Source organism: Drosophila sulfurigaster, chromosome 3 (genome assembly GCF_023558435.1).
Source record: "Drosophila sulfurigaster albostrigata strain 15112-1811.04 chromosome 3, ASM2355843v2, whole genome shotgun sequence".
Lineage (NCBI taxonomy): Eukaryota > Metazoa > Arthropoda > Insecta > Diptera > Drosophilidae > Drosophila > Drosophila sulfurigaster.
This window is the reverse complement of record NC_084883.1, coordinates 50526882-50540428: the sequence shown is the minus strand read 5'-3', so window position 1 is coordinate 50540428 and position 13547 is coordinate 50526882. Positions and strand designations below refer to the sequence as shown.

Genomic DNA, 13547 nt, shown 5'->3' with positions numbered 1-13547 from the left:
AATGTATATATTTAGCTTATATCATCAAAATCGGGTGACTTTTCCATATCATAACCTATTAAAGGTATCGTTCATTCATGAATAATATTTAAATTTCATCAGGAATTCTTTTCTCTAAGGCAAAATGTATCTCAATGGATTACAAGCTAAGTTCTACCAAGAATTTTTGTGAATTTTATTATTGGTATTATATTAGCAACTATTTTGGCTAAAGGAAAAATGTGAATCATTGGAGGAAATGCTATCAGAGTATCAGTACTTAGTTCTTGAATAATCTAAAGAACTTTTATCGCTTAGTTAATACATAGTTTATTTAAAGATTATTTTTAAAGGAAAAGGAACTAACTTTATTTTACTTACTTTCTGATTAAAGTCAATAATTTGACCAAATTTTCAGCCCTGGCAACCTAGAAACTTTGTAGGTAGGCCTTTTTGCCAATACAAAAGTATTTCTAAAATAACTTCTGCAATTGTGCTCTAATCGCATCTAAATTTTCAGGAATCATAAAGACTGTAGTCCTTATTGGATGTATTTTAGCTTTTATGCTTGTTATTCGATTTTTGCTGATTTGCGGGGCGGAAGTGTCAAAAATATGAAACAAACTTTATCTACATACGTGTAAATTTTATCTCTCTCTTATATGTAGTCTCTAAAATCTAGGTATGGATACGGATGAACAAAGAGACAAACGAACATGGTTGTATCATCGGCTGTTGACCCTGATCAAGAATATATATACTTTATGCGGTCGAAGATACATCTTTCTGGCTGTTACCTGTCATAATACCCTTCTGCCCTATGAATCTGGTATCGGGTATAAAAGTTGTAGGATGAACAATCTATTGAAATCGGATTTCTTATATAAATTTTGGAACTTATTATGTTATATGCAGTACTTATTTTCTAAATAATGTTAAGAACTTGAAATCAAAAGTCTTTTATCGCTTAGTTAATACATAGTTTATTTAAAGATTGTTATTAAAGAAAAATCAACTTAACATACGTTACTTACTTTCTGATTAATGTCAATACCTTTATTTAAAGATAGTTTTTAAATGAAAAGTAACTCACTTTTCTTTATTTGCTTTCTGATTAATCATCAATATTTTGGAATCAAAAGTCTTTTATCGCTTGGTTAATACATTGTTTATTTAAAGATTGTTTTTAACGGCAAAGGAACTTACTTTACTTTACTTACTTTTTTTTCTTTAATGTCAATACCTTGAAATCAAAAGACTCATTTCTCATAGTTAATACATAGTTTATTTAAAAAACTTACTTTACTTACTTTCTGATTAATGTCAATACCTTTATTTAAAAATTGTTTTTAAAAGGAAAATTAACTTACTTTACTTTACTTACTTTTTTTCTTTAACGTCAATACCTTAAAATCAAAAGTCTCGTCTTTCATAGTTAATACATAGTTTATTTAAAGATTGTTTTTAAAGGAAAATCAACTTAGCATACTTTACTTACTTTCTGATTAATGTCAATATCTTAATTTAAAGATTTGTTAAAAGAATAGGAACTTATATTACTTTACTTACTTTTTTTCTTTAATGTCAATACTTTGAAATAAAAAGTCTCATCTCATAGTTAATACATAGTTTATTTAAAGATTGTTTTTAAAGGCAAAGGAACTTTAACAATTTGTTGAAAATACACTAGCTAAATTGAAGAGGTCTCTAACTAAGTTACTGTGTAGCGACAATTGACGCAGCCAATCCAATGGAGCTGCAATTTGTCTGTCGCCTAGCTACAGAGACTGGGAGTAGAATTTGTGACTAGACTTGTTGGTTTGGTTGGTAGTTTGGGTGTGTGTGTGTGTGGGTGTATACAAGTGTACAAGTGTGTGTGTGTGTGTGTTAATCCAGCGATAATATCGAGTCGATGCTATTGCGATTACTCCGCGCTTGGAGTCGTGGTCCGCCCAAGTAACTAATTGGATTCGCGAACTGACGCTGCAGCAATGCATTCTCCAGATAAATGGGCGGAGGCGGGTGAATGTAGCGACGCAAAGCAACAACTGGAAGCTGCTGGGAGGTGGATGTTGCCGATGCTGGCGATGTTGTGGACACTGCGGACGTTGTTGCCGCATTGGCATTTGCGGCGCTGACATCAAAGGGCTGCTCGGTGTCATCGTGTGCTTTGTGGCGGGATTTGTCTCGTTGCGGCTGCGCTGGCTGCGATAGATTGAGAGGGCAGAGGCAGAGTGTGGGAGGAGTGTGGTGGGGGGAAAGCGTTGCAGGTTTAGATCAAATCATTTAGGGTTTAATTCTATTTGGCTGTGTGTCCAAGTGTTTGGCAATATGAATGGCAAATGGAAGTGTAGAAGTGTGGAAGGTGTGAGAGAAAGTAAAGTTTTATAATTATTCACAAGTTTTCTCGAAAATGTTCCACATGTTGCAACATGGACTGGGGCAAGGACGCGGCGACGTGGCATGATGAGATGCGGAAAATGTTCACAGAATTTCATTTCATTTCGTTGTTGTCGTTTTTTTGTACTTTGTTCAACTTGTTTCACATATTTCAACACCTGTCGTGATTTTGCACTTTTTGATGTAATATAAATGCCAGCACAACAATGGAATGGTATCTATGTGTGCATGTGTATGTGTGTGTGTGTAATGCCCTCGGACCAAAATCCACTTTGCTGCACATTAAACTTGCCCCACAAAACTCAGCTGCTGCTGCTGCTGCTGTTGCACTAAAACTCTCGCTCGGCTGCTTTGTGTTTTGGCAACAATGGCAACAGCAGCAACAGCAGCATCGCAACCTTTATGACCCCCAATGGAAAGGGGTTGCAAGATGGTTCGTCAGCCACTTCACAGCTCGCCAAACACACACACACTCACTCACACACACACACATCCCCTGAAGCAGCTGCTATGCCACATAAAATCAACTACAATGGCAACAGCCGCGTTTCAGCAACAGCAACATCAGCAGCAGCAACACATTTGCATACATAGACCAAGTTGTTGCAATCGTTGGCAGTAATAATAGTAACAACCAACTACAACAACAATAACAACAACAACAACAACCAAAATTGAGGATGCGTTGCGTACAAAGCGACTTGGCCAAAAGGCTTTCGGCTTTCGCTTTGCTCCTACTTAACTTTAATAAACATAAGTAAAATGCTACAGTGCAACTTCCATAAAGCGAAAGTCTTGCAAATTGCAGTTTGGGGAAATGCCAAATTAATTGCACAAAAGTTAAGCAAAGTTGAAAGACAGAGAAATTTTCTATAATTAACTTCTATTACGAGCGTTTCAAAGGAGCTTCTCATTGTCTGTTTCATGCAAAAATCTTAATTACATTTTTGAATTGTTTTACTATAATTTTTGAAAAAACTAAAGTTAATAAGCTCATCTTTAAGGGTCTCATTTTGCAAATATTTAAAACTTATATTCCACTATTTTTTAGAATTTTTGGAAATTGTCAAATTAATTGCACAAATGTTAAGCAAAGTTGAAAGACGGAGAAATTTGGTATAAATAACTTCTATTATAAGCATTACACAAGTCGTGCTCATTGTTTTCTTCTGTCTCTGCACACAACATCCAAAATGATTCATTATATTTTTGAATTGTTTTAGAAATATTTTTGTGAAGCAGAGAATAAATTTTCTCTCACATCCAAGGGTCAAAATATGGCAAATATTTAGAAATTATATTATAATATTTTTTTTTAGAACATTCATAAAGCAATATGAGCTAAATTTTGGAGCATGAATGTCTTGACAATTCAATTAAATGTAGATACATGATACACATAAGGGATGACAGAATATTAAGCTATTCTACATTATGACTTAATTTTAACTTACATTTAAAAATGCATAATAAATGTTAAAAATAAACTCACAAAATTATTCAACAATTTGCTAAAAATTTAAAAATGATTTTGATTACCAGCCCTTGTGAGCTTGTCTTAAATGTCTTTGGCGAAAATGATGAAATAAGAATTATGTTAAATTTTGTCGAATGAAGTTATAAAAAAGTATTAAAATAGATTCTTCTAGAAGAATTAAATACATTGTTGATTTAACCTATAATACAAATGTTCTCAACATAATTTCTTTTGGCAATAAAATCAAAAGTTTGTCTTGTTTCTGAATACATTATCATGAATAATATTTTCGTTTCTATTGCTTTAAACTCATAATTATTATTTATGGTAATTTATTTGAAACGACAATTTCCCATTTATCTCAATTTTATTTCAACACAATTTCATTAATTAAATGAAATATTCAACGAACTTTTTCGCTTAATTTTCGCCATTTTCAGCTGGCATTTTAGCAAAAGCGAAATTTAAGTTTTATGAGCATATAACTATATAAGATTTATGCGCGTTGCACCCAGTCGATTTCATCAAGCAAGCGTTGAGCAGCACATTTAAAATGTTATTCTGCGTTATTTTATATTTTTTTTTTTGTTATTTTGCGACGTCGCTTTTTACAGTTTTCCATTTGCAGCAAACTCATTTTAGCTGCATATTTTGCTTGATTTTATTGTTCGCAGTTGAAGGTTATATAGCAAACAGCGAGAATAACAATAACAATAACAAAAGGCAAGCGAAACTTGCACTTTCATGCACACACCAGCACACATACACAATAGCACACTTCTTTGCAAGTGTGTGTGTCTGTGTGTGTGTGTGTAAGGCGGAGTGTGTGTGAATATTCGTGTTGTTGCTTTGGCGGCCATATTAACATTGCACTGGCAATTTTTCATTGCATACTGCGAGGCGCACATAATACTCTACGCTGCACTATAGGGAATTTTGACATTTTTACTGGCCAAAATGAAAAACTTAAGAACAGAGTATATTATTTAAATTCGTTTGTTTTAACTTAACTATAAAAAAACAAAACATTTTATTTCCATTTGCATGAGCGGCGTTCACTAGCTGATATTTTGAGTGGCGCCATCTATCGGTACATAGCAAGATCTGTGTTTATCAGCTGCTATCTTCGCCATCTATCGAAAATTGATGTATACTATTTTTCATTGCATACTGCAAGGCGCACATAAAGTCTATGCCGCACTACAAAAAATTTTACTATATTTTCTGACTTTCTTTATTTTTCATTACGTTAAGAATTTCAAAAATAATATTTAATTTGCATTTGCATGAATCGCGTTTACCAGTTGATATTTTAAGTGGCGCCATCTATCGGTTACGAGTTCTGTGTTTATCAGCTGCTATTTTCGCCATATATTGAAAATTTAGGAATACTATAATTCATTGCATACTGCAAAGCGCACATATTTATATTTTAAATTTTCTGCTCAAAATAAATATCCGTAGAACGGAAAAAATAATTGACTTCGTTTTTTTTGCATTATGTTAAGAATTTAAAAAAAATGATATTTGATTTGCATTTGCAAGAGCTGTGTTTGTCAGCTGATATTTTCTAAGTAGCGCCATCTATCGATGAATAGCAAGATCTGTGCTTATCTGAATATTTTCACTGTGGAAAATGGATGAATTGTGAATATATTGTTGCACCAAACATTATTTCAATTTTGTAACTATCTTAAAATTGCTTTTGGCCCAAAAAAGTGGTCAAATTCTCTATAGTACGCTGTGTGAGTGTGTGTGAATGAGTGTTGTGTGTAAGTATGTGTGTGTGTTGTATGCATTTCAAATACTTTGTGCCAGTCATCATTTGCTTGGCTGCTGCTGCTGCAGCTCGCCTCTGAGTCGCATATTGCAATTTATTACCCACCTGACAACAACAATACATACAACACACACACACACACTCACACATACAGCAAACAATATATACACACACACACTGGGCACACACTTGAATGTATTTATTACACATGTTTTACATTGTACGCACAAGTTTGTTGCTCATTGGGTCGATGAGGATGGTCAACAAGCAAATGCTTTGTTAACCATTATGGGCCATGTTTTAATGTGGCAACGACAACGGCAACAACAACAGCAACAGCAACGACAACAGCAACAATAACTTTTCGCATTAAATAAGAGCACAAGCGAGTGAGAGAGCGAGAGAGAGAGAGAGCGAGACGTTCGAAAGGAATGAAAAGAAAAAGTTTCTGCTGTTTTTATTTCAACTTTTTTCCAACACGGAAATTAATAACAAATTGCTTTAAGCCAGCGTGACGATTACAACAGCGCTAAGTGGGCGGCATGTAATGCGACATTGCGGTAGGACTGGGAATGGGCGTGGCAGACGCCTCAAGTAGCGCACACAAAAAAATGGGAAACTTTTGCTTTTTCCACAATAAACACTTCATTGCGCACTTGAGTTAATTTGTCAAGAACTCGAGCGCATATGTTCGGAATTATTGAAAAAGTTTCAAGTATTAAAAGACTAAAGAGAAAAGCAGTGGAAGAAGAGGAAGAACAAAGTCGGAGCTGAAGTTGCAGACGTCGTTGATGTCCTTGATGGCTTTTCATTAAGTCCAGCGCCTTGTTGGTCACTCAACACGCTTGTAATTGTTGTAAAACATGAATAATGCATGCTGTAAAACTTTTATTAAAATGCAGCCAAGCCGCAGCCAAAAAAACGCTACGACTAAAAAACACGAGAAGTGTGTAAAGGAAAAATGTTATTGTCATAGTTAAGAGATGTGAATGCTCTCATTAAATGAGGGAAATATAATACTCTAATTTCAATTATTACTTCAACAAAAAAATATCTGTATTCTATTGCAAAATAAATCTAATTTTATTGTTTACTTTGTTTGTATAAAAGAGGGCATGGAATTATCGAAAATTTACTGTATAGAAAACAAATACATTTTCGAAAATGTGTTTTAAGTATTTTATTATACATATATGTATGTAAAGAAAACGAAAAATAAAATTCAGATATATTTTAAAATTGAATAACATGTAAACGCAAAAATTGTATTTGATATTATTCTACACAGTATAGACATATTAAATTTGCCATAATTATAATTCTATAATGCTTTTCAACCAAATTATGTATAAAAATAAATATTCAAATTTTCTACACTGCATAAACATAATGATTTTACTATAATATAGTCGCATTATTATGTTACCTTCAAACATACATATGCAGATTGATTTTCCTTCTTCGAACAAATCCCATCATCGCATGTTCAACAAAAATATAATAAACCCTTTTGTAAGCGTATCAAAGATGTCGAAAAAAAGCAAAAAAAAATAGTTGTTTTTATGGCCACAGAAAATTTTGCTAACCAAAATGCAGTCAAAGCAATTGGCTGTGCTCCTCATTCACTTTTACTAAACTCGCTTGTTTCCACTGCGTGGCATTAGCATCAAAAAAATTACATCCAAATGAGATGAGAAATGTTGTGTTATAAATGAATCAAAGAAATAGTTGTTGGTAAAACATAATTGCATAAACAAATTGTTGAGCAAAGATGTAATTGAGTTAATGCAGAATGTGGAAAGTGGAAACAGACTAAATTGTGACTACACTGAAAAAAAGACCAACTCAAGAACCTTCGTCATAAAAATTATGCTCTTTAAGAACAAATTCTTAAAACCCAAAACATCAAAAAATGAAAAATTTTTGAAAATAAGACCCAAAATTCTAGATTTAGATTACAAAATTTTATAATCAATTAAGATTCCTATAATATTTTTTATCTAGATTTAAGTGTTTAGTTTATAGCTCATTTAGTAGAGAACAATTCTCAATTGTAGTCTAAGAAATCTGGGTTCAATCGATGATTAATATTTCAGTAACTACAGAGAAAAACTGATCAACATACAACCGAGAAACCGAATGCGTATTTACTAAAATTATGGTAATATAATAGAATAAAAAACATATTTTGTTATCTTATTAAAATAAGATTTTTAGTCTTAAAACTATAAGATTTTTTCTTCTTAAGAACTTGGATCTTATATTAAATGTTGTTCAAAAACAGAAATGTGTTCTAACATAAAGATTTTTATGTTTTTGACGCAAAATTCTTATTGCTCTGACTAAAATCTAGATTTAAAAACTTTTTTTTCTGTGTAGAGTTTCAAATGTTTGCATTACTCGCATTCTCTCTCTCCTCTCTCTCTCTCTCTCTCTCTCTCTTTCTCCCTCTCGTTAGCTTCGTTCCCTTATTTGTTGTCTCTCTTCTTTTTCTTCACTGCTCTGTTCAATAAACTGTAATTCGTGCCACTTGTGTGTGCATTCATTTGTCGCACACACACACACATGCACACATGTACAAACTTAGACACTCAATCGCACGCATACTCAAGCATTTATGGTTGCACACACACGCACACATATTGTAGTTGGCATACATGGCGTATGAGTGACATTTAATTAAAATTTATGCAGTCTAAAAGGCAAAAAATTGTCTACATATTGCAACGCCATCTTCCAGCATATTTTGAGCTGATGTTGTTCTTGTTGTTGTTGTACAAAGATTTTTGTTGTAGCTCTTGCTGCTGCTGCCTGTTCAAATTTATGCAGCGCGCCATTTTGTTTGAGTTTTATTAAACGCTGGCAGTTGTAACCCGGTCTGGTAATCATGTGTAAATTTGTTTTTACACTATTATACGGCGCACAGGTCGGACGTTGTCTCTCTCCCCTTCTCTCTCTCCTCTCTCTCCCCTCTCTCCTTTCTCTCTCTCTCTCTCTCACCTCTCTCTCCTCTCTCCCTCTCTTTTCCCTTTACAGACGTTTGCATTTCTTCTGTGGAAACATCTGACACTGGCAGACATTTTAGCATTCTAGTGTTTTAGTGTCGTGCATTGTCAGTGTTGGAAAGTGTCTAATATTTAAATGGAAAATTGTCTGCTTGGGGCATAATTGCACTTTCCACTTAGCCTTCTCTCTCTCCCTCTCTTTCTCTCTCTTTCAGCTCACACATCACATTTTTCTCCTACTCTATGTGTATGTGGAAAGCATATCAAATGTGTCGTTGCATAATTATAAGTTGCATTTTAAGCTTAGCAGTCTGCTATTAATATTTAACTAGATTTATAAACATATTCTAGGATTTTACCTTATTTACTTTAGTGTTTTGTGCTTTTAATGTTATTCAATGCATTTGTAAACTATTAAAATGTTTTTCATAAATTTGTTATTGCTGAAATTAGTTTTAATGCATTTTTGATAAGCAATATCATTGGGGAAATTTATTAAAAATAGAAGTTTATCTTAGTTGTTATGCTGATGCTGAAAAACCGTCAATTCCATTCGCTTTGTATTTATGTTGAAACTAATAATAGTTTATTTAAATCTGCCATAAAATTTTATATACTTTAGCGGAGATTCATCACATTTATCGTTTACAATAATAATGATAAAATATTGTGTGATAAAATTTCAAAATATTCTATTATTTGAAATTTTACAATGCTTAATTAATTCTTTGTTTTACGTTTGATTGATGAATGAATAAGCTATCTGCATATGTATTTGTTATTATTGGAAAAGTTTTCATTAATTTTTGGTAAGCATTTATTATACATTTTCCCTTAAGCATTGTTCAGTATATGTTTATATTCCCTTTGATGTGTATTTATATATTGATATAAATATATGGGTAATTCCATGACTCTTTACAGTGAAAATAACATAAACTGAAACAATTTTAAAAATAAGAAAAGGTTATTTTTATAGCTCTAGAAAGGTACTTTAATTAGAATGGTTTTTGAATTTTCTTTCTGTTTTTTTTTTCTGTTCTGATAATTGTAAAAAATTAACAAATTCGTACGCAAACCAAACAGAACAAGTTCCTAAAATCAATCTTAGCTCTAGATATAGTGCTTATCTAAAGCTTTAAGAATAACATTCGTTTATTTCAAAAATGTTTCAGTTTATGTTATTATTTTTACTGTAAAGAGCTTCGCACGGGACAAATTCCGTCATGGAATTACTCATATATAGCATATTACTGATTTATTTATTACAAATCTGTTATAACATTTGATAAGATGATTAAGGTCTGCAGCGGTTATTAGGCGCAGACATTTTTAATAATAGTATGTTTCTTTAAATATATGTTTAATATTGCTAACAATATTGAACAGCAGTTTCACATAACATAACATAAAATATATTTCTTATGCCATACACAAATTGACTTTTGACGTTATTTTCGCTATGTTGATCAGAGACTTAATTAACCTTTTTTATGTTTTCAAATATAAAATATGTACACACATAATCAAAGACACTGTTGGGAAACAGTGTTGCTAAAATTCTAGCAATCAAATAGTGTATAATAGTAAATTTGTTTTTGCTTTTATTGTTTTTGGTTTTAAGCGATTTCCTTTGCGAATTATTTTTTTGAGTCATTTATAAAGTTTAATTTTTGTTAGATGTGTTTTTGGACAATTTTCTTTTAGGTTTTGAAGTATGCCTTTCAAATATTCCTTTATCAATTTTGCTTACCAAAAACACAACTATGAATGAGTTTTCAATATATTTATTTTATATGCTTTTAAGCAATTTCCTTTGCGAATTATTCTTATGAAACATTTATAAAGTTTCATTTTTTGTTAGATGTGTTTTTGGACAATTTTCTTTAAGATTTTGAAGAACGCTTTTCATATATCAATTTTGAATACCAAAAGCACAACTATGAATGAGTTTTCAATATATTTATTTTGTACGAACACATTATTTCTACAAATACTTATATTACAATTACTTTAAACTTTGATCTGCCTTAAATATATATTAATATTATTTATCACTTTTCTGTTATAATACTGATCTTGGCTGCTCTTTTAAGCCGTCGTCACTTTGGCAATCTTGCCTTGCTTCTTGGCGGCCATCCAAGCTTGCATTTGCATGCGTCGATAGTGCAAATGTCTTTGGAGATTCTTCTTGAAGAGCGTCTCTCTGGCCAAGATCTCGAGATCTTCGTAGCTGCAGCGACTGATGTTCTGTTTGGTTCTCGCAATCAATTCGCTGGTCAGCTGAATCTTTGTCATCGAAGCACGAGCTGAATGCGTTTTGCGGCGTCTAATTTCCTCACGATGCAAGTACAAAACGTAAGCGGACGAAGGCGACGGAGGAGAGGCAGGAAGATTAGTTGCAGAGGCAGTTGCAGTTGCAGTGGCAGCTTCACTTGCCGTTGCACTTGAAGACTGCTCTTGCTTTTGCTGCTGTTGCTGCTTGAGTTGCTGTGGGTTGCACATCTCGACTGCGTTTGATGTCCTCAACCGAGTTGTAACTGCATTTTATACTCGAGACGTCCAGTTTATGACCTGCCGACGGTCATTCATAAGACAACGGACACCGCGCTGCCAACCGCAGTCGATGCACACAGGTCAAAATGTTGCCTCGGGTGCGGGTCACCATTTTTTTTTTGTTGTTTTATGGCTGCTGCTTGAAATCATTGCTATTTTTTTTTATAGCTGACACCGCCTGTCGAGTGGATTAAAAAACTGTAATCCCATTCATTACCTAAAAAGTGTCGTAAAGTCGCGAAAACAAAATGAAAGCGAACAGAACCGTGAGGATTCTCGAAAGGTTTTCTCGCTTGGGCCAAACGTTAATCCAGATGCATGCATAACCGGATTAAGCGAAACGTTGTGTTTATGGGTCAAGTGTTGCAGCATGTTGTTGCCACCGCTGTTGCATGTTGTTGCCACACACACACACACACGGTCTGCATATCATTTGGGTTCGGTTAGCTAATCCTTTTTTTCATGTTTCTTTCTGTTTTTGGTCGAGCATCTCGCAATTAGCATCGTAATGAACCGACAGCTGATAGCTTTTTAGTTTTTGGGAATTTCACATGACCAGAGCATTGCGGACTTGCCGCAGCCCCTTGCCTCCTCCTTCTACCTCCTTTGCTGCCTGCGTTGCTATTTCGCTGCTGCTGTTGCGATAGACAAATTGCCAGCTGACCCAATTTCTGAGCCAAAGCCAAGCCAAATATTTGGCTTTAATCGCTGCAGAGTCGCTCGCAGACATCGGCAACAACTTTTCAGCATTTTCTTTACTTTTCCATAGTTTCCATAGCATCCAAATTTTCACTCACAAAATTCTTGGCTCACGCATGTAATTAAGGATACGAGCTTCCTTTATTTTCTTTTGCACCTCTTGCTTTAAAGTTATTTAATAAACGTTGGTTTAAGGATATCACGAAACGCTCTCAATATTTATTGAGTTTTGAATTTGATAACCTGGGACTTGAAACTATTGTATAAAATAACTTTTTAATGTAATTTCTACTTGCAGTTTGCTTTTAATAGGAAGTAAAAACGATTTTTTAGAAACAAGAATTCATATTTAAGTGAATTCAAATATAAAAATCTAAAAGTTTGGTTTTGATTTGAGATTTTGTCTTCCGGGATAAAATTTTGATATTTCTGCTTTCTTGAATTTCAACTGATCTAATTCAGGATACGAGCTCTTCTTTATTGTTTAACAGCTCTTGCTTTAAAGTTTTTTAATAAATGTTGGTTTAAGGATATCACGAAACTCGTTTAATATTTATAGATTTTTGAATTTGATTAGTTTGGCTTTTATACTATTATATAAAAAAAAATCTTGAAACAAATTTTTATTTGCAGTTATGTCATTAACATTCTTCTAAAAAAATACTTTTCGGAAACACGAATATCAATTTTAGACGATTTACAAATATTGTTTTAAAAATATAAATTCCAATATACATTAGTGAAACTTGGCCTAGCTTTGATGCTTAGTTGCTTTCTTAATATTTCTGCATTCTTGAAATAAAATATAATCTTGAATTTAAAGAAATTTTTACTAGAATTATTTTAAAATTTTTTGTATTGGTTAAAGAATTCAGCTCCAGGGGTATATTTTTCGTTTTATGTTATCATCATGGTGCAAGAATTTGATCATGATTTTATCATATTTTTCCAAATTTAATGTCAATATTTAATGCTCTAAGTTAAATTGATTATTATTTCCTCTATTAAAAATTGAATGTAAATACTTCAAACAATTTACTTCACAATATTTCTTACTATTCATGTTAATTGATTGTTTTTTTCCTTTTTTTGATAATGAATCAGATTATTAAAATTGATTTTCAAATTATTTTTCATTTGTGTATCAAATAGTTCTAATAACAATTCAAATAATAATGAATGCAGGAAGACTTAAACTGCAAACATTTAATTTATTTAAATTGATACATAACTCCATGATTTTCTTATTTTTCGTAATTCAAATAGTTCTATTAATTGTTCTAATAATGATAGAATAGTTTTACTAAGTTTAAGATAAGTTTAGTGAAGAAATTTTAATAACAATTATACTAAAAAGAAAAAAGTTCTACTGCAAACTATTTTTAATAAAATTGATTCTTATCAACTTTATTGTATTAACATTTTATCTGATTTATTTTGTTATTGTATTGACGTTTAATCTTTGAAATTCACTTCGATATTTCCATAGTCCGAACAATATCTAAGCAATTCTTTAACCACAACTTGTTCCACAAAACTCAGTCAACAAAATCCACACAGAAAACTTTTACTAGTGAAATTGACATGTCCAAAATATTGTTGCCCTGAAAAATATTCCTTATTCATGGCATGTGCGCTTAAGATATCTCAC

General features: G+C 32.5%; 2 protein-coding genes across 4 annotated transcripts in view; both read right to left on the bottom strand.

Annotated features, from left to right (window-relative positions):
* Positions 1-1595: 1595 nt before the first annotated feature.
* LOC133840924 (axotactin) overlaps positions 1596-13547 on the bottom strand; it is an 89681-nt gene continuing 77729 nt past the window's right edge. For 2 of the 3 annotated variants that reach the window (XM_062273120.1, XM_062273121.1), the window contains exon 21: positions 1596-2184. In XM_062273120.1, coding sequence (XP_062129104.1) covers positions 1867-2184 — 318 coding nt within the window. In that variant the 3' untranslated portion in view covers positions 1596-1866. Of the gene's footprint in view, positions 2287-13547 lie in introns of all 3 variants that reach the window. The other variant, XM_062273122.1, reaches the window with a different exon arrangement.
* LOC133840926 (uncharacterized) lies at positions 10636-12257 on the bottom strand. The gene has a single exon (XM_062273123.1). It carries the CDS (start codon positions 11144-11146, stop codon positions 10733-10735), a length of 414 nt encoding a protein of 137 aa, XP_062129107.1. The 5' UTR covers positions 11147-12257; the 3' UTR covers positions 10636-10732.

Excerpts from the sequence above, each read along its gene's own strand:
- LOC133840926 (XM_062273123.1), bottom strand. The coding sequence starts at position 11,146 with ATGTGCAACCCACAGCAACTCAAGCAGCAACAGCAGCAAAAGCAAGAG.